General features: G+C 38.4%; 2 protein-coding genes across 2 annotated transcripts; both read right to left on the minus strand.

Annotated features, from left to right (window-relative positions):
- Positions 1 to 276: 276 nt before the first annotated feature.
- LOC103429779 (ethylene-responsive transcription factor ERN1-like) lies at positions 277 to 1,525 on the minus strand. Its single transcript, XM_008367912.4, has one exon. It carries the CDS (start codon positions 1,321 to 1,323, stop codon positions 481 to 483), a length of 843 nt encoding a protein of 280 aa, XP_008366134.2. The 5' UTR covers positions 1,324 to 1,525; the 3' UTR covers positions 277 to 480.
- Positions 1,526 to 2,800: 1,275 nt separating this feature from the next.
- LOC103446988 (uncharacterized) lies at positions 2,801 to 11,372 on the minus strand. The gene is made up of 20 exons (XM_008386162.4): positions 9,961 to 11,372; positions 9,184 to 9,387; positions 8,462 to 8,566; positions 8,268 to 8,333; positions 8,016 to 8,180; positions 7,548 to 7,622; positions 7,310 to 7,464; positions 6,816 to 6,951; positions 6,675 to 6,744; positions 6,441 to 6,568; positions 6,295 to 6,351; positions 5,456 to 5,641; positions 5,233 to 5,325; positions 4,951 to 5,036; positions 4,793 to 4,859; positions 4,634 to 4,700; positions 4,418 to 4,554; positions 4,016 to 4,107; positions 3,826 to 3,892; positions 2,801 to 3,407 (listed from the first exon to the last, which is right to left on the minus strand). The coding sequence occupies exons 1-20, from the start codon at positions 11,185 to 11,187 to the stop codon at positions 3,243 to 3,245; spliced, it is 3,348 nt and encodes a 1,115-aa protein (XP_008384384.1). The 5' UTR covers positions 11,188 to 11,372; the 3' UTR covers positions 2,801 to 3,242.
- Positions 11,373 to 26,616: the final 15,244 nt, after the last annotated feature.

Genomic DNA, 26,616 nt, shown 5'->3' on the forward strand with positions numbered 1-26,616 from the left:
AAAGTAGGAAAGAGAATGGGATTAACTAGCAACCCGTAGTTGATATGATTCCTAATTATTCAGGTATCAGATTACAGATTTTAATGTATAACCCACAACTTTTTTTATTCCATATGAGTTAGTAAACACAGGAGAAGTAAGGAATCAGAATCATTTCAATACCCATGTTTTAGTAAACGCAGGGAAGTCGGGAATGAGAATCATTACAATACTCATTCCACGCAACTTTTCAGGTTGTTCTTCCCTTTGCATCTTTATTTCATGCTACCAAAAATCAATGCAATTGTTAATCAAACTCAGAGAAAAGCTGAAACTCATCTGCAATAGCAGATAGGAAGTACAAGCTATTGATATCATACAGCTACCTACACTTCTCATGCTTTCAAAAGAATTACACTAAACATAAACTCTCAAGACTAACCCCTCAATTCACTCATTTCAAAAGAATAAAAACTACAATACTCTGAAAGGTGAAGGCCATCAGCCGAGGCAGAACAGCTGAGACTGACTAGGAAGATCCCAGAGAGCATCACCGGCGTTGTACTCATTGTCAAAGTACTCATTCACTCCATTCATTGTATAAAATGAAGCCGAAATCTGCCTTTCTACCTCCAAGCACTCAAACTCCGTCACCTCTGGCTCTACTGCAACACTAGGTTGCACCGTCAGAGCATTGCCTTTCGCTAAATCCATCCCTTCGTGGGTTATTGGAAGCTGATCAAACCCAGTTAAGAGTGGCCACTGGAGACCAAAATGGTTATGAAACAACCCTGGTTGAAGATCATCAATGCAGTTGCTAATGTCTGGTCTATATGCATCATCAAACACCTGAAGATTTTTCTGGCTTTTGCAATTAGGCAGAAAAGTCTCACTAAAAGTAGCAATGGAGAAAGCTGAACCGTCACTGAAAGAGGTATATTTGTTACTAGTTCTAGTACTAGTAGCTGTAGGGGTGGAATTTAAGCTGTTGGGGGTGGAACTTACAGGGCATTGCTTCAAGCTCTTTTTCTTGTTGAGGAGGTTTCTGATCTTCAAAGAAAGTGGAGAGTTAGAAGGGACATGAGTGGCGAAGTTGGTTCTGGTATTCGAACCCCGAAGAAGGTAAGCAGCCTCGTCGTAAGCTCGAGCAGCTTCCTCGGCAGTCTCAAAGGTTCCAAGCCACATTCTTATCTTCTTTGTTGTGTCCTTGATCTCTGCAACCCACTTCCCGGATGACCTTTGTCTCACCCCAACAAACTTGCACTTGGATTTGGTCCTCTCTTTGAACTTTCTTTGTTTGTTGGCTAAGACTCCCTTTTGCTGCTTGGGGGCTTGATGTTCCATGGAAGAGGCTGAAAGTGAGAACTTTAGCTTGTTTGAGAATGCTTCTGGAAGAGCTAAAAGTGATTTCAGATAATCAAAGAGCTTTTAACAGCGTTTGATAGAAGGAAGAGAAAAAAACTAAAAGTGCTTTTGGATTCTAAAAGCTCCCACCCCTGTTGGTTCCTTGGGGCTTCATGTTCTATAGGAATGTTTGAAGCGAAGTTGTGAAGACTGAAAGAGCAAAAATGGGTGTGACTTGTATAAAAAGGTGGAACAGGGCAAAGGTTCTGTTTGGTAGTAGTGGGAACCTCGTTTTCTTTCCCTTGTCAGCAGACTCAGCACGTCAATTTGTATTTGTTCGTTATTGAGGATGACTGATCTCTCAATGTTCACTCTAAACCAATTACATTGTTAGTAGCATTGATGGATAATATTTTAATAGCAAAAGATGTCGATCAATTATCTACACACTATTAACATTATCGACTATTCATCGGATTTGTGTTTTTCGCTTGCTTGACTTGAAAAGTCGTCACACATGAATGCGTGTATCGACAGTAAAGAAAGAACTTTGCATATGCTTATAAGTAATTGAAATATGACTTATGTTGTCAATTGATTTTATTGTAAAATTTCAATTTCTTCAGTTCAGCCAACTCCATCTGACTCTCTTCCACACAACACTCTGTGACCCACCGCCAACGGTAACCGTAAGGGTTTGGGTAGTTGTCGTGGTCACTTCTCACCACCACCAAAGGTCCAAAGCAGTTGGTCAACGGAGAGAGAATCGAAAGTCGTGGGAGCACGAAGGCATGACACATGGAGCACAAATATGGTCCCCTCCAAATGTATTCATAAAAAATAGAAAAATAAAAAAATGGAAACGATAGGTGGCATTGTATTTGTATTCAAAGAATTTGAGGTTTGATGGCGAAGGAAGGAATCTGATGCTGCACGCTCTCTTGTGTTTGGTGGAATCCATTTTCAGTATTACATAAAAAATACCAAATATTTGACTTGCATTGCATAATGCATAATTGCGTATACATTCATAACAAAAAGATAAAACGAATAACTAAACAGATAAATAATAAGATTCGAAAGTCTTAACTCATGACTAGCGTTGGATAGGATTGGATTGCAATGGATTGTCTGAGCCTCGAGCGACTATTTCTTGAGCATTGGTTTCGAGCATTGAGCATCAGGCTCTAGGTCCGTTCCTGAGGACAGGGTCCCCTAGCCAGGTTCCCGTCTCAGGCTCTAGGGTCCTTGAGACGGGCTCAATTCTGAGACTAGCTGCCTTTGGTTGTGGGATTCCAGGAACTTCTAGATATCTTTGAGGAACAAAGCTTTGTTCTTGGCATTGTTTCTCAAAGAAATGGAACCAGAAATATCATCTTTGGGTGCGCAAAAACTCTTGCACTCCTCAAGGATGACTCAAAACTACTCTAAAGTGTGATAGCTAGTTCACATCCAACACAATAGCATACCATTGAAATACCATAAAAGCCAATTTTATTGCCTTTTGGGGATCAAAATTGAAAACATAACGAAAGAATCGCCATCGATAATTTCATCAACAGATTCTTACAACGCATGTATGGGAAAAAATACAAAACAGGATGAGACCAAAACTCCCACGAGAATTTTCTCACCAACAGCCCTCATATCCTCGGGCACCGACAAAAAGAAAATGAAAGAAACCCTCACGAGCAGGAACAAGTCTTCTTTTCTTTTAGACTCAATCGCCACTATAAATTAACACTTTCATATACACCCTACAAAAAATGGTTTGACCAAACCGCACCAATGACTTCCACGCTCAATCGATGCTGACGGGCCACTGTAAAACTTTTCGCATAAATGACTGATGGGAAACATAGCAAGACAGGGAACAGTGCATCTGAAAGCAGCAATGTGCACAATGCAAGCCAGAGTATTTATGAGGAGAGGATGGATTGCAGAGCAAGCTGTTGCTGGGGTTGCAAGGACGACCACGTTGAAGCCAATGTAGCTGGTGGCAAAGTCTGCTGAAGCTGCCTTAGCAATTTAATCATTCGGTTTGCAGTCTGTTCAGTTGCCAGATCCTTACCAGCACATAGAACCTACACGAATAATCATAACCCTTAAAGTAAATATTCTGGAAAGCTTGAAAACATATTACAAAAAACATGCATTTAGTGGAGTCATCTGATTGCCTGTATTGTTTAAGATATCAATTAGAAGAGAAAAAGAAAGCCTAGATTTAGGTTACAGTTATACTAGTTCGTTAATTAGTCCCTAAATCTTGCCACAACGAAAAAATGGCTCAATTGACCAGGGTGTGCACATATCTGTACCATACAATAAATGATGTGCCTATAATTGTTCACCTCAATAATAATCAGTACATAAGATACATATGTTCAAACTGATGAAATAGAATATTGAGAAATGTATTAATGAAAAAACGTCGATTTTGATCATGATATATGACACAGAAATATAGCTTAAGAGTGCTAATTTAGTTTCTAGATTACAAACCTCTGCAAACACTGCAACAATTTTGGGAAGATACTGATTGTTGGGACCCAAAAGTTCCCGATCAGACCTGTAGATGGATTACAAGGGTCACCTCTATGAATTTGTTTGTAATGATATTCCGAAAGTTTAATATATAAAAAGGCAACAAGTAACAGAACAAGGCACAAGTAAAAGAAAATTGAAGCTCTACCTCTCTACCATAGAACAAAGTTGGTCATGAACAACTTTGGCTTCAACCAAGTCTCCTTTAATCGGTAAACAGTTCAACCATGCAGGAATGACCTGCAAAATGCCAGAAGGTTGACAATCCATACCACTCCAAAATAATAATAATAATAATAATGGAACCAAACAAAGAAAGATATTATTAATCTTAAAAGTGATAGTTGGCAAGATAGGTTAGTATTAAACTATAGCGTTGCACTAAATTGAGGAACGTGCACACAAAAAAGGTATTAGAGAGCACTGCATAGCACAGTAGTCGTATACTCATAATCAAGACTCTTTACTTTTGTGCGTATATTCCATAACACCACCAATGACAGAATTTCTGATCAAACCATATGACAACAGAGAAAATAAAAGTTAGTACCTGAGCTGCATCAATACTGTCACGGTGGAATTGGCTAATTTTTCCTAAAGCAGAAACAGCATTATCATATGCCATTACATTTTCAGATTGTTGGGCATTAGGATGCTGAATCACAGCGTTCAGCCTTGATAGAGCCTCTATATAAAGCCACAAGCAAATATTACTCACAAACATACATAATTGTTTCATCTATTTAAGATATGCAAGCAGAATTACCGCCAACAAGAGGTTTAATTATTGCTCCACCAAACTCTGAACAAATACCAAGTCCATATACAGCTGCCTAAAAAAATAAAAATAAAACAAAAACAACCACTTAACACTAATGTGGATGAGCAACCTGATACATATTGAAACAGTTTGTTGAGATCAGACCTGTCGAACATCAGGGTTTTCGTCATTGCAAGCCTCCAACAGAAAAGGAAGAAATGTGTCATAATATCTGATCCAACCAAATCATAACCAAATATGAGTACAGAATAACAAGAACTACTTAAAAGTAAAACCTGAACGTTTCTATTAAAAAAACTTACTTTACAGCTGCTTCACGACACTGCTCTGCTACTTCATCAAAGATGCATATTGCAATCCTTCTCTCTTCAGGTGTTTTATCCTTGGCCTGTGTTTAGAACCCGAAATGAATAACATAGTTGAGATGACAAACAACTTAGCTCAAACATAATGGCTGACAAAAAAAATTAACATTCTACTTCCTCGAAGTGAAGCTGTCTAAGGAGCGTTCGAGTAAACATAAACAACTAAAATCCTAAAGTTGGAACAGAACAAAAAGGCTGCACCAGTGAGACGAAACTTACCCACATAGGTGTTAAATACGATGATAGCTCATCAAAGAAAGGCAAGAAAGAGGCTTTAAACGTTTTAATCAAAGTTCCAATGATTTCTCCCACCTGAAACAATTAAAAAATGTGTTGAAGAGAACCAGGACAAAAAGTCCCACACTGCATATGCTGGCCCAAAAATTAAAAAATCAGTAATATTGTTGAAGAGCTACCTAGAGATTGTGTTAAAAAAACTCACTTGATCAAAAACTTCTTCCTCTTGTTCATTTTCCTCTTTAATTAGCTCCTGTTCCTCAGCATCAAAGTCTTCTGCTTTGGTCCTTTCTGCTCTCTCTCTTTTTCTACTAGAACTGGCAGTGATCACCTGCTTTATCTCCTCCACGATGGATCTCACCTGGCCTTCATCTAAAAGTGGTCCAGATGTCTGAAAGCAAAGATACAAGGCGCATGAATGGGGCCATACTCAAAAAATGATGCACAATATAAAAATGAAAACACGAAAACAAATTTGTCTTTTGAACAAAGCTAATTCTGATTAACTCAACAAAACATTTCTCCCAAAACAGTTCGCTCATTCACTGCTTCCGTGCAAACAAAAATGAAGGATTGGCTACTACAAAACAAATTAATTAGCACTATACTGCAGTGACTGCCAGCATTTCCAAGTTCAAACCCAAAATCTAAAAGGCAGAGATTTAATTATAAAAGTTTTTTCAAATCAAACCAATGATTTTCACTATACTGCAGTGACTGCCAGCATTTCCAAGTTCAAGCCCAAAATCTAAAAGGCAGAGATTTAATTATAAAAGTTCTTTCAAATCAAACCAATGATTTTCTTCTGCAATGAAAAGAAAAAAAAACAGAAGTGGCATAGCATGGAACATGATTAGCATCCAGTACTCCATTAAAAATTTAACATTTCTAATCATGAGTGTATTGACAACTTCCCTACAACGAAAAATATAGCAATTCCAGCACTACTGAATTGGTCAGTTGGTGCGGAATAAGTGCAAAAAGTAAAACAAACAGGGGCACAACGGAAATTCACAAAATTTCTTAAAAGAATAAACGACGAACCTGTAAGCATTCATTTAATGCATCCAATATATTCGCACAGATTTCAGTATCAGGTTCCTGCACACAAATTGCAATCTCATACTTCAGAGAACATATAAATCATTACACCATGATCAAGGAGGCTTAAATGAAAAACACTGAACAACCTTATGTAATGCTTCCACCAGAGCTGGAACAATGTAGTCAGACAATTGCTTTATATATGTTTCATTACGACCTTGAGCTTGGCCTTTCTCTATTGCCAACTTTGCAGAACGCAGTAGCTCCGGCATTGCTAGAAACAAAAAGTAGATATCTCTTTATTAAGAAACGGAGCAAACTCCAACAAAATTTGTAGAGGAAAGAAAATAAAAACATTGAGTATTAACAATTAATGGTACCTGAAACAGCTGCCTTCCTAACTTCTTCATGGAAATAAAATTTAAGAAGTGGAACCAAAGTTGGGGCAACCTACACAAATATGACCTTTGTAAGTATGCAACCAAAGTCAGACAAAAAAAAATCAAGACACTATTGGATACCTGATCAATCCAGGGAAAGAATCCTTCTTTCAGCTCATCAGCATAGCAACACAGCATATTGCAAGCTGTAGCTTTCTCCTCCAAGACACTAGTCTTGATTCCAATCCTTTTATCCCCAAGAGTAATTGTTTCCATACTGTAACACAAAAGCAGCTTTTAGCAAGAGAAGAAGTAACACAGAGCTACATAACAGCACTATTTCCAGATCTTGATATCTTTTACACACACCAAAACTACACCTCAAACACTCTAAATCAGTACATAGGTAACTTAACCAGATAATTATCAAGAATAGAAGCATATAAAAAAGTTGATGTGGACGTTAAAGCCACTGGTTATCCATGCAGTGAAAGTTTCTACACTAGATTCAGGTACTTACATATCAAACTTTAGGAAGGATACCAAGAAATAGGTAGTGATGCAACATTTGAGATATCTTACATGCCCGTTGGTATTGAACTTACGTAAAAAGGGAAATGAGAAAAGTTTCGGACCTATCATCATCAGAGTCATCAATATCATTTTCGTCATCTGCAGATGTGATGGTTACATCTGGCTTAAGTTGAGCAGATTGAAGCAAAGGAGGCATTACAACACTCATGTATGGGAGGAAATCTTGTCCTAAGCACTTGCAGAGTCTAGCCCAGGCCTACAACATTGTAGATAAGTTTTTATTGTAAACAATAAGCATTAGTATAGTAATTTTAGTGCACTTATTAGACAAAGGCATACTTGTAACATGTAACTTGTAGTTGGATCATCTGTCTCCATGTGAGATCCTTGCAAAGCCATCAGCACTTCCATGACCTTCAGAGAAACAGTATACACCAGTCTGTGATTAGAGAAATTGGCAGCAGCTTTTTTCTATTAGGTTTTTAGATTGGCCAAAATGGCAGCAGCATGTTCACAGGTTGAAAGACTCAGTTTTTAATCTCCCAACTGATAAGCAGAAAAGAGCTGAAGCGTATAACTTGAGCAAAGGAGAGTGCATAAGAGGAAAAGAAAAGGTCAATTTCCGAATTTTGACAAAATCAAAATTCTATTGGGGGTAATTAAGGTAGGAAATGGTTCAAAATAACAAAATATAGATCTGCATGAACAAGCACCTTAAAAAATAACATGAAACCATCATCCATCAAATAGCCATTCATATCCCAGGTCCAATAAAGTAAACGTAGTTTCAAATGTATAATGCCTTACCTGCTTAGCATCTTCCCTGAATTTCTCTTTTCCAACTGCCATTCCAACCAAACTAATACACTCCATCGATTTGGCACGAAGCATGCGATTAGACTTATCAGTGGCATTCACCAAGATAGCTTTCAGGTAAGGCATAACTGCATCATAGTATTTTTGAAAATGCTCCTACACATCCCATTACCATCAAACTTAATCATCCATAAAAATAAAATAATAATTTCATGTATAATATCACATAATATAGTACAATACCTGAGATGAATCAGCAACGGATGCCAAAGCAGTCAAGGCACCCTCTTGTACCATTTGTTTTCCATTCTGCATGAAATGTGAAATATCAGACACAATTAATATATACTAGTTCAAAAGCATGTAATTAAGTAAAGTTTTACATCATGAAATGGGTGTTTGTACATATATATATACATAATCTTGAGAAGCATTACCTGCAGAAGTACAAGCAATTTGCTCACTACTCCATCCAAATATGGAGTTAAAATATCCGGTGTGCAATTCTCACTGAAATTCAGCACTGCTGAAGCAGCATGTGCCTGCAGATAGCAAATTACAAAAAAGGAAGCAATGAATAGATAATCTTGCACATTTAATTACATTATCTTGATAATGAGCTGAGTAAAGCACATTCGCAAATGATCACTATCCTCCAAATTCAGAAAATAAAGAACCTCATATGGAGGATACCTTGCAACTATAGATGCCAATGGTAGCTCACAAGTCAGAACAAAAGGCCAACGATTAGTTTTCAACTGTACTTTTCAAAAAGTCCATACTTCAAAAATAAATGTGACAACATTCAACCACAAACATGCAGTCAAGCACATATGACTTTTGCGTGGACTCATTCAAACATCCCATTAATCAGAAACAGAAAGTGAACTAAATAAGTAACGGCTCTCCTGAAGTCAAGGACATAAGATGACCAGCAACTTAGAACATTATACACACTAGAATGCTCTACAGTACACAACTTGTAAAGAATCCCTTAAGATGAGAAAGTGCCAGTCAATATTAGTCTTGTGGTCACCCTCTAGAGCATGATGAAGGTGACCTGCATTGCAGGATACAAATCCATACCATTCAAATAATGAAACTGAATATCAAGTCAATTATTTAGAAACAGGATCGGATGCTACGACCAGGTACTAACCTGAACACGAGGGTTCTGAAAATCATCCATAGCTCCAGCCAATGCCGGGAGCACCCGTTGGTGATATTGAACTTGCAGATCTGGGCCCAAATCAGTAGACAACTGCCCAATTGCATTTATCGCTGCCCACCTTACACGAGGATGTGGATCTTGAAATGAGTTCAAGACCATTGCTACCACTTGCTCCAAATTTTTAATCATTACCTGCAAATAAAATAAAAATGAAGGGAACAGATTAATGGTCGTCATGAACAAGAAGGTAAATGGAAATTCATTTACTAGAAAGCTGCATAAAAGTACTTTATAGCTGTACTATTCACTTAATAAAGGATATAAAAGTTCCCCCTCGGAAACTGCATAGTAGGAATATACAATCGCTTATGTAAGATGCAAACATCTTACATAAGTGTATTGTATCTGGCCTGAAAGCTTTTCATTCATATTGTGCAAGTGTGAATGTGACTATCAAACCGTACAAACATTGAATAATTTCAAACGAATGTTTCTCATTACATCTCTAACCCGTTATCCATTCAAATTCACACAATAGCACATTCAACACAAGTAAAAAACCTAGGCTCTTTTATTACCCAAACTCAACTCTATTACTTCAACAGAAAAGGCATGTTAAGCATTCCAAATGTGGTTAAAGACGGAACCATGAAAAATTGGACAAGCAACTCTCCCAAGCATAATGTCTCTAACTTATGACAATCAGTTAACCTGGATATACAATCTCACAAATAATTGCACACCTATTAAAATAAAAATTGATACCTTGGCACAACCCTCAGCAATCTGAGCCAGGGCAATCAATGCAGCATGGTGCTTCTGCCACTCAGGGGCAGCCAAATATGCAGGCAATTGCTCAGACGCCACGGGAACAATGGTATTCCCACCCAAGGATATGGCAAGCCTATCCAAACACTCCTGCCCAACACTGTAATTACCAGTCTCACCCGCATCCTCATCTTCACTCTCTGCCGCATGCCATGCCGGTTCGTCCTCAATATCCAGAAGCATTTTCATTAAAATGGAAAACAATCGGCTTATAAACTGCGGCAACTTCCTCATCATGCCAGGAGCACGCTCTCGGGCCTCGGCCAGAGTGATGACGAACTCAATGGCCAAGTGCCTTGTCGCTTCTTCCAATGAATCGGCCTCAGCAATCTGTAACATTGCCCCAACGACTTCCACAATCTGCCGCCTCAGGAACCTCGGCTCGGTCCCAGCCAATTCAATCAACAATTCAAGAGCGTCCTGCGCGGTGGCCTCGTTCCCGTTGTTCAGAGCCTCCATCAACGTCTTCATCATCGCTGGCAACAGGTCCTGAAACCTATCCCTATCCGCAGAGCTGGTCAAACACTGAATGAAATTGATGACAGCGTTCAAAGCCGCGATCTTCACGTCAGGGCTCGGCGAATTCCCCAGGCTATGCAAGAACACGGCGTGCAATTCCTTTATGTGCGGCACCATGGTGTCGCCGATGTACTGCGATAACTGAGCGAATATCAAGAACGCCGCTTCTTGAAGCTTGGGCGAATCGGACGAAACGCACTGGAACATAAAGGGCAAGAGCTCCGGCCACCCGTTATCCGGCAAAATCCCGGAGGCCAGCTCGGAAATCGTATCGCATAGCTTCTTGGAGATGGATTTCGTGTCCTCCTGCTGAATACACGTGAGCAGAATCGTCTTCAGCGTCGATTGGGTCGTGGGATTCAATCGGGGCCAGAGGTAAGAGTCGTCGCGGGTGAGCTGCTTGCGGAGGAGAATCGCGGACATGGCGCGGGCCTCGGCGGCGGGGCAGAACTGGAGGAGGTGGGCGAGCTTGAGGGAGAGGGAGTCGGGATCGGTCTGCTTGCAGAGGTTGAAGAGGAGCTCGGCCTGGGAGCGCTGCTCGTTGGCGGAAGACATGAGGTGGGAGATTAGGGTCTGGAAAGGGGCCGGGTCGGGGCCGAGAATGGTCGCCAGTTGGGCTTGCTGTAAGTGAGTCGACTCGGCCATCGGAATTAGGGTTTTTGCGTGCTCTGCGCCGGGTGTGGATTGGAGTCACTGGTGAACCCGCGAAGAGAAGATGCCCTTTCTCTCACTTTCTCTCTCTAGACTTTTGAATCAAATTAAAAGTAGGGATATTTGGGGAGTTTAGGGGTGCGGGAGGAGGGTGCGGGGGATTAAAGTAGGAGCGGGAGCAGAGGAGTGGGGCTGCTAAATAAAGGAAGAAATGCAAGGAATTATCCAATGGATGATTAGCTGGGCGTGGGTCAGTTATCAATCATGATTCATGACTATAATTTTCCCACCAAATTTATTTTTGGAGGGAAGGGAGAAGGGGCTCATTTTTTGTATAGTTAATAGTATACAATAATGATAAAATAAAGTTAATGAATAAGATTTGAAAACTTGAATTTTAACGATAATGATAAAATAAAGCGTAAAGTTAATAGTATCATGATTGAATTTTTAGTGTAAAAATATGAATTTTTTTTTAAATAAACAGTAACATAAATTTTTCGTTAAAATTTTATAAAATCATATATTGGAATTTTATTAATTACCAAAAAAAATATAATTTCTGTGGAAAATAGTTGGGCCAACTGGTTTATAAAGCAAAGCCCAACTTTTTCATAAAGTCTCTTTGATTGGCCGTCCTCCTAATACTGAATTTTTAATTGTTTTCTCTTTTTTCAACAAAGCAAAACAATATTTTGAGTTAAAAAGGAAAGGATTTCTAAACATTTAATTTCTCCTCAATAATAATAGGTCTTAAAACGAAAATGAAAAACCGAAACGGATTTGAAATTTTTAAATTTCGGGGCGAAATTGTAGAGAGGGGAAATGGTTTAGGATTTAGTATTTAATAAACCTTCCTTTCTAGTTTCTTTCTACTCCCAGTTTAATTGCCTCCACCTCCACCGCCACCAGTCCACCTCCGCAGACCAACCAATTTCAGTTAATTTCGTGCTATTCCGTCATCGCAATTGCCTGATTTCTGACATTAGAAATGTGTTCTGGAACGGAGATGGCAAGGAGCCAGCGGACATTGAGTCCCTGCTGCGGGAACGATTCAAGGCTAATGAACCTACCCGCCGATGTCCTTGACGACATCCATTTGAGACTGCCCATAACCTCTTTTTTTGGCCTCCGATGTGTCTCTAAGACCTCAACGGATAGAGTCGACTGCCCCAGTTTTTGTACACTGCACACGCAACGTTTCATCATCTATTTCTTCTGCTCAGGTACCTCTGCTAATGCATGTGGATCACTTTTGCCTCTCTAATTCTGGATTTACCTTTAGACCATTGCAATTCAAATACGATGGCAGCAACACCACCTTGACATGGAGCGAACATGGTCTACGAGATTAGATCCACTTCCTTCAATGCTTTTTATTCTTTGGCTTCTGTTTTCCACAACTTGTTTTTCTTTCGGGATCGCGCTTATAATTATCCAGGGCGCAAGAGGATGGATAGGATAGGAGTCCATGCTTCTTATTCAATCCTTTGAAGGGGGAAGTTCTTCTGCTCCCCACAACTGACATCTTCATTCCAAACTATGTTACAAGATATTCCATCATCACGGTTGAGGAATGGTTTGCTATGGGATTTGATGATGCAACCAACACTTACAAGATTGTTCGTGTTTCCGGAGATCAAAAATCGACGATATGTAAACTCGTGACCCAAATTTATGTAATGGGCACAAGCTCGTGGCGAGAGATACCCTCGTTTCCACCCTGTAATTTAAGCGACAGCCGCGCATTTGCATACGGAGACCAGCATTGGTTAGTTTGCTTACCTGATCCTTCACTTTCCAGTTATGGAGGAGTAGTTAGCATATGTTCTTTCAATTTCAGAAAATAAGAGTTCTACTGGAGGACCATTCCCCTTCCCGAGCATATGCACAATAAGTATGTTCGGTGCATGGGGATCCCAAAGCACCTTCATTTGCTTAGTCTAAGAGGCTCGTTGGCCATCGTGGACACTTCATCTGATGACTATAATATTGAGATATGGGTGTTGAAAAATTATGACAAGAAAGAGTGGAATCTAGATTACAAGATAGACAAGTCAGTACTCAGAGGCAAGATGATGATGAACTTGATATGTTGTGAATGGGAGCATGGCATATACTTTACTCACCCACGATGTCATTAAGTTTGTGAGAGAACATTCTTTGTGGATTTAAGATGTGGTTCCGTGAATCGCGTTGAATTATTTCCACCTAGAACCAACATATTCGTGAGGATTTCAAGCATATTGAGTTATACTGGGACTTTGATTTCCCTAAAAGAGTATGGGAGCTTGGTTGAAACTGAACCAACAACTACGGGACAGATTAGGTCTCTAGAACTTTATGATTCTAGAGAAATCTGGGATGAAGCTGCAAGAGGGAAGGATTTCATTTACTTGAAAAGTAGCGCTAAGCGCCTATATAGATTTGAATAAATACCCAACTCTCGGCAACTTGTCAATGGTTTTAGTGGCTTATTTGGTTTTTGTGTAATCTTTTTGTATTTTTGCATTTTTTTTCTGCAACGCCAGATTGAAAATTTTCCATCTAGTCCTTATGCCTGGACGTATTTTCCTTATAAATGATAAAGATGTTCTTCTCATTTATGCTGAATGTGTTTTTTAAACTGTTGTTATTAGAGTATCACTGTAAACCGTTATTGATGGTTTAACAGGGGGAGGGTATCATGGTTTCAGTTTCTCCCTCGCGAGGGGGCAAAATTGCTCTGTTGAAGTTACACTTGGCTGTCCTAGACGGCTAGACCTGGAATGCAGTACAACTCAAATTCGTCAAGGAATGCAATAAAGCTTAACCTTGCTGAATCTCCTCCCTTAGGGAGAGGTGGTCAGAATTATTCAAACCTTTTTTTACTCCATTTAAGCATGAATTTGCATATTTTCGCTGCAGAATTGGGTTGGACCCTTCACACCTGACTCACCCTTTTTTATGATTTGGTTAATAACTTATTATCTCCATTTAAGTATTTCTTGAGTTGAGATATTTTTATTTCCACGTAGTTTAATTTGTTATGAGGTTCCATACACACTGACAAGTTAACATAAGCTTGCATTTCTTTTAGAAGATTGAAGTGTGTTTCTATTTTCATCAGTTTTGCATACAACAGTTAGATAAAGCTGCTTATGTACCATTCTTATGTCACTTGATCATCACAAGACTTTGGATGCCTTGCATTTGCACCATGTATATTAATTCAACATTCAACAGTCAACATTCAGACAGAGTGAGCTGGTTACAAGTCTCAGTATTATCTTTAAATTGTCAACTAACTATGCAATTACACATTCAACCAATACGACAGTTATATAACTGATGATGAAAAGACGATACAAAACACATGGATGCCTAAGACCCTCGAGGGCCTTAACTAGACCAAACCTATCTGATGAAAGGACGATACAAACTCATGAGTCGCTAACATCCTCAACGGCCTCAACAACTCTTAATTGACGAAGTCTACCTAAATCAATTTCAAAGAGCATCCAAATCTTTCAACCATAATGATTTTGCACTCTCATGTTTCAACTCATATAACTTCTCCTTGCTCTTATCCCGGTCATCTTTAATAGCATCACGCCCCTCTACACTGAGCGTCTCAAAATCTATGGATGTTAAAAACTTATAACGTTTTGTAGCCTTAGTTGGTGCACCATCCTTGAAGTGATCCAGAAATAAATCTTTCTTTTGTAGCTCATCATTCAACTCACCCTTCCTTTTCGGTACATAGATAATATTGCCTTCAACATCTTTATTTGACTTTACTATGCTTATCTTGTTTGCATGCATGTATGCTACAAATTTAAGCTTAAGCTCCAGTATATTTACCTCTTCTTCCACTTTATTTAGTAATGCTTCCTGCGTAAAGTACAGAGAACTAGTTAATGGTTGCATCTTCGTAGAAAATATAATAAAAACAAACATCAACAATATTGCATTAAGGTAAAAAATAAAGTCTCCAATCTCTCCTTTTAGTGTTGTAGTCTTATGTCATAGAACTCCTTTAGAACCCCAATCAGAAAAAACAAACAGGTAAGATAAGTTGTACAACAAATTTGTTTGATCAAACCAACCAAATTGTGTTAACTTGTACTCTCTTTTGGTATACTATAGCAATGAAGCTGGTCTTCTGTCTTAATCAAGATCATGTTTGAAGGTGTATCTTGGTTCGAAGCTTGAACTTTTCTTCCAAACCAACCAAAAGTTGATTCTTTGATGTAGTGATAGAAATGTCTACTTTATTGACATCTCCAGAAAACGTGTTGTCCTAAACCATGCAGGTACAACACAACATTTTATTATTAGAATTTGAATATGAGAACAAATTTTGATGTGCAGCATATTATAACTTTGTTAAAAACTTATAAACTTGTTAAGAACTAGTTAATGGTTGCATCTTAGTAGAAAGTAAAATAAAAACAAACATCAACAGTATTGCATTAAGGTCAAAAATAAACTCACCAATCTCTCCTTGTAGTGTTGTGGTCTTATGTCATAGAACTCCTTTAGAAATGCAATCAGGAAAAACAAACAGGTAGATAAGTTGTACAACAAATTTGTTTGATCAAACCAGCCAAATTGTGTTAACTCATACTTTTTTCTGGTGTACGATAGAAATGAAGTTGGTCGTCTGTCTTAATCAAGTTCATGTTTGAAGTGTGTATCTTGGTTCGAAGCTTGAGCTTTTCTTCTAAACCTTGTGTCCATGCAGCCAAAAGTTGATTCTTTGACATAGTGACTAAACCTTATGTCCTTGCAACCAAAAGTTGATTCTTTGACATCGTGACAAAAATGTCTACTTTATTGACATGTCCAGAAAATGTGTTGTCCTGAATCATGCAGATGCAACACAACATTTTATTATTAGAATTTGAATATGAGAACTAATTTTGATGTGCAGCATATTGTAACTTTGTTAAAAACTTATCCTAGTCATCTTTAATAGCATTAGGCCCCTCTACACTGAACATCTCAAAATCCATGAATGTTAAAAACTTATAACGCTTTGTAGCTTCAGTTGGTGCACCATCCTTGAAGTGATCTAGCAATAAATCTTTCTTTTGTAGCTCATCGATCAACTCAGCCTTCTTTTCGGTACATAGATAATATTGCTTCAAAGTCTTTGTTTGACTTTACTATGCTTATCTCGTTTGTATGCATGTATGCTACAAATTTAAGCTTAAGCTCCAGTATATTTACCTCATCTTCCACTTTATTTAGTAATGCTTCCTATGTAATGTACAGAGAGAACTAGTTAATGATTGCATCTTCGTAGAAAGTATAAAAACAAACATCAACAATATTGTATTAAGGTAAAAAATAAACTCTCCAATCTCTCCTTGTAGTGTTGTAGTCTTATGTCATATAACTCCTTTAGAACTCTAATCAAGAAAAACAAACAAGTAAGATAAGTTGTACAACAAATTTGTTTGATCAAGCCAGCCAAATTGTGTTAACTTGTACTCTCTTTTGGTATATTATAGCAATGAAGCTGGTCGTCTGTCTTAATCAAGTTCATGTTTGAAGTGTGTATCTTGGTTCGAAGCTTGAACTTTTCTTCCAAACCTTGTGTCTTGGCAACCAAAAGTTGATTATTTGACGTAGTGACATAAATGTCTACTTTATAAACATCTCCAGAAAACGTGTTGTCCTAAACCATGCAGGTACAACACAACATTTTATTATTAGAATTTGAATATGAGAACAAATTTTGATGTGCAGCATATTGTAACTTTGTTAAAAACTTATAAACTTGTTAAGAACTAGTTAATGGTTGCATCTTAGTAGAAAGTAAAATAAAAACAAACATCAACAATATTGCATTAAGGTCAAAAATAAACTCACAAATCTCTCATTGTAGTGTTGTGGTCTTGTGTCATAGAACTCCTTTAGAAATGCAATCAGGAAAAAATAAACGGGTAAGATAAGTTGTACAACAAATTTGTTTGATCAAACCAGCCAAATTGTGTTAACTCGTACTTTCTTCTGGTGTACTATAGAAATGAAGCTAGTAGTCTATCTTAATTAAGTTCATGTTTGAAGTGTGTATCTTGGTTCAAAGCTTGAACTTTTCTTTTAAACCTTGTGTCCTTGCAGCCAAAAGTTGATTCTTTGACATAGTGACATAAATGTCTACTTTATTGACATCTCCAGAAAACGTGTTGTCTTGAACCATGCAAATGCAACACAACATTTTATTATTAGAATTTGAATATGAGAACTAATTTTGATGTGCAACATATTGTAACTGTGTTAAAAACCTATCCTAGTCATCTTTAATAGCATCAAGCCCCTCTACACTGAACGTCTCAAAATCCATGAATGTTAAAAACTTATAACGCTTTGTAGCTTCAGTTGGTGCACCATCCTTGAAGTGATCTAGCAATAAATCTTTCTTTTGTAGCTCATCGATCAACTCAGCCTTCTTTTCGGTACATAGATAATATTGCCTTCAAAATCTTTGTTTGACTTTACTATGCTTATCTCGTTTGTATGCATGTATGCTACAAATTTAAGCTTAAGCTCTAGTATATTTACCTCATCTTCCACTTTATTTAGTAATGCTTCATGTGTAAAGTATAGAGAGAACTAGTTAATGGTTGCATCTTGGTAGAAAGTATATTAAAAACAAATATCAACAATATTGCATTAAGGTCAAAAATAAACTCACCAATCTCTCCTTGTAGTGTTGTGGTCTTATGTCATAGAACTCCTTTAGAAAAGCAATAAGGAAAAACAAACAGGTAAGATAAGTTGTACAACAAATTTGTTTGATCAAACCAGCCAAATTTTGTTAACTCATACTTTCTTCTGGTGTACTATAGAAATGAAGATGGTCGTCCGTCTTAATCAAGTTCATGTTTGAAGTGTATATCTTGGTTCGAAGCTTGAACTTTTCTTCCAAACCTTGTGTCCTGGCAACCAAAAGTTGATTCTTTGACATAGTGACATAAATGTCTACTTTATTGACATCTTCAGAAAATGGTTGTCCTGAACCATGCAGGTGCAACACAACATTTTATATTTAGAATTTGAATATGAGAACTAATTTTGATGTGCAACATATTGTAACTTTGTTAAAAACTTATCCTAGTCATCTTTAATAGCATCACGCCCCTCTACACTGAGCGTCTCAAAATCTATGGATGTTAAAAACTTATAACGTTTTGTAGCTTCAGTTGGTGCACCATCCTTCAAGTGATCCAGCAATAAATCTTTCTTTTGTAGCTCATCGACCAACAACCTTCCTTTTCGGTACATAGATAATATTGCCTTCAACATCTTTATTTGACTTTACTATGCTTATCTCATTTGTATGCACGTATGCTACAAATTTAAGTTAAAGCTCCAGTATATTTACCTCATCTCCCACATGATTTTGTGCCATTCCAACAATAGCATTGGCGATATTCCTCACTGTGGTGGTAGGAACAATGCTCTAAAACATAACTAGGAAACTGAGAAACTTTTTCTCATTCGTCAACAATTTCTTCTTAAAAGCACATAACATAATTTTTCTTTGAACGCGTTTCAATCCATCAACCATTGATGGAATTGATCTTTGCAGATAATCCCTGCAAAACTCTCTAAACTCATTTTGGAAAAAGTCACTGTATGTTTTGAATGTCTGTCGAGGATTAAAAGGACTACTAGGTTGTGAATCCACATACTGGGCAAGCCAATCTCTTCTATCTTCTACTCTGTTTTTACTAAAAGCAAGAGTAATTACATCCTCAACGTTATCGTCCCAAAGATAGCATTTCTTATGATCCTCAATATTTTCAAAATATTCTTTCATTTCCTCAAGGTTGCATGAAGCCAACCCCTAAAAGCATGTACATATATTGTACAAGAATAAGAGTACTTATGACAATATGCATGGTGCATGAAGAGTAAGTTGAAAACATAAGGAACACGTACCTTGTAATACTTGATGGAATAGTCAGCAACATTGTCCGTCTCTTCTCTCCAGTCCTTAAACTCTCTGATTGAATAAAATGCTCGAGAATGATGATCTTGACTGCCATCCTTCTTAATCGCCTATACAGATCCACTCCAAACATACAAGTTAAAAACAAGGAATACGTATGTGCATTCTTGTACTTGATAACAATATTTAACTCATATTGAAGTTATCTAAGCATATGGTAGTCAAACAATATAAACAAACCTTCAAAATAGGAGTTATAAACCCAACAAAAAGTGGTGGTCAATTTTAAGAAGTGAGGACCAATAAAAATGAAAAAAATTAATCAAAAGCCGTTTGATGTGGGAACCATCATGATCCTACACAAACACATACGTTAAACTTCTCAGTGGTCATCAAGATGATGATATGCATATTAAAATTGTGTATAGGATTTCAAAGGATAAAACCAAAATAAAGATGTTTGAGGCATCTAACATGATCTGCCATGATCATCACCAAATCGTAGCCTAATGATTTGACACCCTCACATTTTTTGTTTTTTTGTAACCCCAAAATCCTAATGATATTGTTAACTTCCTCCTTATTCATAAGTTGAGCTTTGGTAGCTTGTCTTACATTGAGCAATTTACCTTTCAACGGAAAAACATCATAATGTTGCCTGCCCAAAAAAGTGAGCCTTGTCAACTGTTTGGAATGAATTATGTTAGCATATGTACTATATAGGACAAAATCCAATAAATAAATACAAATTTTGTTGTCTAATATGCCAAAATTATGCATAACTGCCTTAGTAGATTTTCCTCAAAATCAAGGTGCAATTTGCAGAGTCTTTCCATCCAGCTAAATATGTCAACCCTTTTATTTGAAACATTTCTTACATATGGCAGTACATGTCTTCAAAATATCCACAATCTAAGATACGACCATTGAAAAATAATCTGAATGTGAGAATCAAGGCTAAAGTATTACAGTTAAACAATTAATTCGTTGCACACGTAAGAGATAAAAGTCTTTGTGTTTAGGGTTTAATAATAAATTATTCTTCTCTCTGGGAGGTGCATATATAGTTGTACAAGAGGTCCTATAAATTAGGAAACAAGAATCCCACAATGAATCAATCATGTGATCCTATTCCTAAAATATATGATTACATTCCTGAAATTTAAGGTTGACTCACGCTAACACTCCCCCTCAAGTTGGTGCATAGATATCTCCTAAACCCAACTTGTCAAGTGAGTCTTTAAAGACTTTTGCCGTCACTGCATGAGTTAACACATCAGCTAACTGTTCTTCAGACCTCACATACGGAATGTCAATCAACTTAACGTCTAACTTCTCTTTGATGAAGTGTCTATCCACTTCCACATGTTTTGTACGATCATGTTGGACTGGATTATTCGCTATCTCTCTCGCTGCTTGATTATCACAGTGTAATAACATAGTTTCCCGAGGCTTGAATCCTATCTCGGTGAGAAGAATCCGGATCCATAATAGTTCACAAATCCCATGTGCCATACCTCGATATTCCGCTTCAGCTGTGGACCTGGCCACAACATTTTGTTTTTTGCTTCTCCAAGTTACAAGATTCCCTCCCACAAATGTAAAGTAACCAGATGTGGAGCGACGATCACTAATATTCCCAGCCCAGTCGGCATCTGTATACCCTTTTATCTCCATATGTCCATGTTTCTTGAAAATCAATCCTTTCCCAGGTGCACCTTTCAGATAACTCAATATACGCATCACAGCTGCCATATGATCTTCACTAGGAGAGTGCATAAACTGGCTTACAACACTAACTGCATATGCAATATCCGGCCTTGTGAGCGATAAGTAGATCAACCTTCCTACTAACCTCTGGTACCTCTCTTTATTAGTAGGAGTTTGATCCTGGTATATTGCCAGATGATGATTCTGCACAATGGGAGTCTCTGCTGGTTTACATGCCAACATCCCAGTTTCAGAAAGAAGATCAAGCACATACTTCCGCTGAGACAAGTAAATACCATCACGAGAACGAGCAACTTCAATTCCCAGAAAGTATTTCAAGCCCCCTAGATCTTTCATCTCAAATTCTGCGGAAAGGTAATTTTGCAGTCTTTTTATCTCTTCTGTATCATCACCTGTAACCACCATATCATCCACATAAATGATCAACAAAGTAACTTTACCTCCCATACGTTTCATAAACAGAGTATGGTCTGCATTCCCTTGTTTGTAGCCATAACTTTTCATTGCTTGGGTGAACCTTCCAAACCACGCTCTGGGTGACTGTTTGAGTCCATAGAGAGCTTTCAGAAGTCTACACACTTTTCCTGCTCCATTTGGTACGTCATATCCAGGTGGAAAATCCATGTATACTTCTTCTTCCAGATCTCCATGTAGGAAAGCATTTTTCACATCAAACTGTTTCAATGGCCAATCAAAGTTTGCAGCTAAGGACAAAAGAACTCGAATAGTATTCATTTTTGCAACCGGAGCAAACGTTTCCTGGTAATCAACTCTGAATGTCTGTGTGTACCCTTTTGCTACCAATCTTGCTTTGTATCTATCTATAGATCCGTCTGCTTTGTGTTTTATGGTGAATACCCATTTACATCCCACTGGTCTCTTCCCATGCGGTAGTGGTACCACATTCCATGTTTCATTTTTCTGTAAAGCCTCCATCTCAACCTCCATGGCTTCCTTCCAACGAGGATCTTGTAAGGCTTCTTCCACTTTTGTTGGAATCTTGATTCCCGCCATTTGATTCACCAAGGCTTGATACTTGGGTGATAGTCGATGTGTTGACATATATTGTGCAATTGCATATCTCACTTTTCCATCCGGAGAGAACCTGTCAGGTGGTTTCCCACGATTTTGCCTAGGAGGTAAAATATAAGAATTTTCACCAATATCTGAATTATAAGAACGTACCTCTTGAATATCCTCGGGGACATGAGCGTGTACCAGCATAGGAGGATGAGGGTTATTATGTGTTGGAGCTGCTACTTCGGCGCTGTCTGTTAGCCCACTTGCTAACTCACAAATTTCAGGCCCATCTATGGGCTGCACAGGTGTCTCTCTCGGTGTGCAATACCCACCGCTGCTTTTTGCAGCATGCTCCATCACGCATGGGCCAGCATCACATGCTTCAGTGCTTGGGCTTCGGTCACCTAGGCTGACAGCGTCCTTTATGAGCTGTCTTTCACAAGGCTGCCCTTTGCTAAGCCCACTCGAACTGCCCAATTCAAACGGCAGATCAAGCCACCTGTAATCGTCAACTATACAATCTATCTCCCCCTGACGAGTAGGGTGGGTTTGGTCAGTAGCAAAGAACATCTCGGTTTCAGAGAATGTAACATCCATGGTGATGTAAAAATGTTTAGACGATGGATGATAACACTTATATCCCTTTTGTTGGCTATTGAATCCCAAAAACACACACCGAACCGCACATGGGTCCAATTTACTCCGTTGATTTTTTTGAAGGTGCACATATGCCACACATCCAAAAATGCGAGGTGATAACTGGAGAGAGGATGGTAGAGTGACATGATCTGTTAGGACTTCCATAGGGGTGCGAAAATTATGAACTCTTGATGGCATTCGGTTTAGGAGATAAACAGAATAGGTGACAGCATCTGCCCAATAGGTGTTAGGAGCATGAGCCCCAATCAGAAGAGCTCGAGTGGTTTCCAAGATATGTCGATTCTTACGTTCCGCTACCCCGTTTTGTTGTGGAGTTTGAGGGCAAGTAGTCTCATGCAGAATGCCATGCTCCCTGAAAAATTGAGAGAGTTCGAAATTAAGATATTCTCCACCGTTATCAGATCGGAGAACTTTAATAGGGAGAGAAAATTGATTTCCAATCATGCGGTAAAATTGTTGAAAGATTTGACCAACATCACTTTTCTGTTTCATCGTATAGAGCCATGTCATTCTAGTGCAATCATCCACAAAGATAACAAACCAACGAATGCCATGTTGTGTAATTATTGGTGAAGGACCCCACACATCAGAGTGAACTAACTCAAAAGGCATCGTTCTTTTATTTAAACTCAAACGGTACGAAGTACGATGACTTTTTGCGAGAATGCAATCATTACAGTGAAAATCAGAATCTGATACACCACTAAATAAAGACGGAAGTAACTTCTTCAAATAACCAAAAGATGCATGTCCTAGTCGACGATGCCATAACCAAACTGCCTTGGTTTTATTATTGTTGCTGCTACGCACTTGATTGACTCGGCCTGGAACGACGTCTTCCACATAGTATAACCCTCTCCTCTTAGTACCACGCCCAATGATCGCCCGTGTCTGGATATCCTGAAGTAGGCAAAAAGTAGGGAACATTAGTACTACACAATCTAACTGTTCCGTAACCTGACCCACCGAAAGTAAATGATTTGACAATGATGGAACAAGTAACGTGTTGTGCAGAGATAGAGAAGGAGTAAGGGCTATAGAACCAGCTCCCGTAACAGAAGCAATTTCACCATTGGCAGTAATCACATTCTCTTTTGGTGGGAAAGTCTTGTGGTGAAACAATGATGCGTCATATGTCATATGGTCGGTAGCCCCAGAGTCTATTATCCAGCCAGAGTCACGTTTAGTAGATGCTATAAGTACAGTACCGATTTTACCTGGATCATTATGTGAAATTTGCCTAATTAAAGACAACATTTGATCGGTATCTTCATGAACTGCTGCAGGCTCCATTTTTCCCTCCTGGTTGTGGGCTAATATATTTGACTTGGGCCCAGATTGGCCAGCGGCCACAGCTGCTTTCCCAAGGTCAGAATTATGCTCTTGGTTGGATTTAGGCCCCATTCGGCCTGCTGCCACAACAGTCACTCCAGCTCCAGATTCGGCCAACTTGGCCTGACTCGTGCGTCTCCCCTTTGCCTTCAATTCCTTTTTCCTTTCCCAGTACCACTCTGGGTACCCGTGGATCTCAAAACAAGTTTCTTCAGTGTGCCTCTTTCCATTGCAATGATTGCAATGAAGCTTGTCCTTGTCAATGTCTTCCTGGGTACGGTTTGGACGAGGTGCTTCAGTGGCTGATGGACGGAGGGATGGTGACGGGGACTTGGTGATCATTGCCATAGAGGAGCTTGTTGTAATGGCTTTTGTTCCAAGCATGGTGGTCTGTCTTTGTGCTTCACGTCTAACTAAACTGAAGCATTCTTCAATCGCAGGGATGGGTTTCATTCTTAGGATCTCACTCCGGACTTGGTCGAATCCATTATCCAGTCCGGCAAGGAAATCATACACCCTGTCCTTTGACAACTCTTCCTTGCGGGTTCGAAGGTCAACCGTGCATACCATCTTGATAGGACGCCATCTATCAAGATCTTGCCATACTCCCTTCAGTTCTGTGAAATATAAATTTACCGGACGATCGTCTTGTCTAGTCCGTGTCGCCTTGCATCTCAATTCATAATACTGAGACTCGTCGGATCCGTCATAGAACATCTGGCTTGCACTTTCCTAGATGTCCTTGGCTGTCGGTAAATCGATGAAGAGACTCAACAGGTGTGGTTCCATGGTTTTCAATAGCCATCCTCGCACAATAGCATCTTCAGTGACCCACTTGGTGTATCCTGGAGAGTCTTCTGTGATAGCTGGGATTTTTCCAGTTAAATACCCATGCTTGCCGAGGCCTGAAGCATGAACCTCCATCATCTTCGACCACACTTTCCAGTTTGTGTCATTCAATCTGTATCCAAACAGAATGCCGCTGATGTTGGTAGGCTCATTTGGAATGGACAAGGATTGGATGGTAACCAACTCACCAGTTTTTCTTTCTTCAGCCATCAGACCAAATTGGTTTTTTTTTTTTTTTAATTTAATAAGGTTGAATTTGATGCAGCCTTGATGATTACAACGCCACAGATTTTGGATTCCTGGGTTCAACTTTTAAGAACACCAGAAGTTGCTTCTGATGCAACCTTGGTTGCAGTTTGTACGTTTGTCTGGTTTTAGGGTTTGGTTTGGGAAGAGACAGGCCGAAAACCTGCTCTTGATACCAAGATAAAAGTCTTTGTGTTTAGGGTTTAATAATAAATTATTCTTCTCTCTGGGAGGTGCATATATAGTTGTACAAGAGGTCCTATAAATTAGGAAACAAGAATCCCACAATGAATCAATCATGTGATCCTATTCCTAAAATATATGATTACATTCCTGAAATTTAAGGTTGACTCACGCTAACAGTAAGTACCTTCATTTAAGGAGTGCTTTGGAAGTGAAAAAGAATTCCATAAATGATCTTGTGCATGGAAATGAGAACGTTTCTTTTAGGTCATCAAATGAAGCATTACTGATATTAGCTTTCAAAACGATCCATAGATGCTTCTTCACATCATCAGGTGTTAGGTTGAAATTGTGTTTTTCATCGATAATATTCACCAGATGCTCTGCGATCTTATTTGCCACGAAATCCACAAGAGGTCTACCCTTGATTGTATTGAATAAATTCACAAAGGTGACCTGGGTCAAATAAAAAACAATTTTCGGAAGTATAAAAAAGGAAAAATACCTACCCAAATTTCAGAAAAATCAAAGTGATGTAAAATAATGGCTAGGCTAGGCTAGGCTAGGCTTAGTAAGCTAGCTAGTTATGCGGTTATGCAATGATGCAAAATTGCAAATGCTTTCGTCCATTTAATATTGAAAAATACTAAGAGAAATATCTCTACTACCTAACAGTTTAACGTTAATTTCTATATTAATATTGTAAAACATCACATAAAAAATATAAGGTGATAGAGAGGAATTAATATGCTTATTTTTAAAACAGCTTTCGATGTTTACGATTGCATCAGTACATAAGTTTCGGCACGAATGTATCGGTACATAAATTTCAATACGAATGTTGCGGTACAATTGTATCAGTACATAAGTTCTAGTACGATTGCATCGGTACATAAGTTTCGGTACGAATGTATCAGTACATAAGTTTTGGTACGAATGTATCGGTACATAAGTTTCGGTACAAATGTACTATGAGTATATAAGTTTTGGTACGAATGTATTGGTTCATAAGTTTCAGTACGAATGTATTATCGGTACAATTGCATCGGTACATAAGTTTCGATACGAATGTATCTGTATATAAGTTTTGGTTGGTGCACTATCCTTCAAGTGATCCAGCAATAAATCTTTCTTTTGTAGCTCATCGATCAACAGCATTCCTTTTCGGTACATAGATAATATTGCCTTCAACATTTTTATTTGACTTTACTATGTTTATCTCATTTGTATGCACGTATGCTACAAATTTAAGCTAAAGCTCCAGTATATTTACCTCATCTCCCACATGATTTTGTGCCATTCCAACAATAGCATTGGCGATATTCCTCACTGTGGTGGTAGGAACAATGCTCTAAAACATAACTAAGAAACCGAGAAACTTTTTCTCATTCGTCAACAATTTCTTCTTAAAAGCACATAACATAATTTTTCTTTGAACGCGTTTCAATCCATCAACC

The sequence above is a fragment of the Malus domestica genome, chromosome 11, assembly GCF_042453785.1.
Source record: "Malus domestica chromosome 11, GDT2T_hap1".
Lineage (NCBI taxonomy): Eukaryota > Viridiplantae > Streptophyta > Magnoliopsida > Rosales > Rosaceae > Malus > Malus domestica.

Excerpts from the sequence above, each read along its gene's own strand:
- LOC103429779 (XM_008367912.4), bottom strand. The coding sequence starts at position 1,323 with ATGGAACATCAAGCCCCCAAGCAGCAAAAGGGAGTCTTAGCCAACAAA.
- LOC103446988 (XM_008386162.4), bottom strand. The coding sequence starts at position 11,187 with ATGGCCGAGTCGACTCACTTACAGCAAGCCCAACTGGCGACCATTCTC. Across the intron at positions 8,181-8,267 it reads CCGTTGCTGATTCATCTCAG|GAGCATTTTCAAAAATACTA; the intron begins GTATTGTACTAT and ends TGGGATGTGTAG. Across the intron at positions 4,108-4,417 it reads ACAGTATTGATGCAGCTCAG|GTCATTCCTGCATGGTTGAA; the intron begins GTACTAACTTTT and ends GGCATTTTGCAG.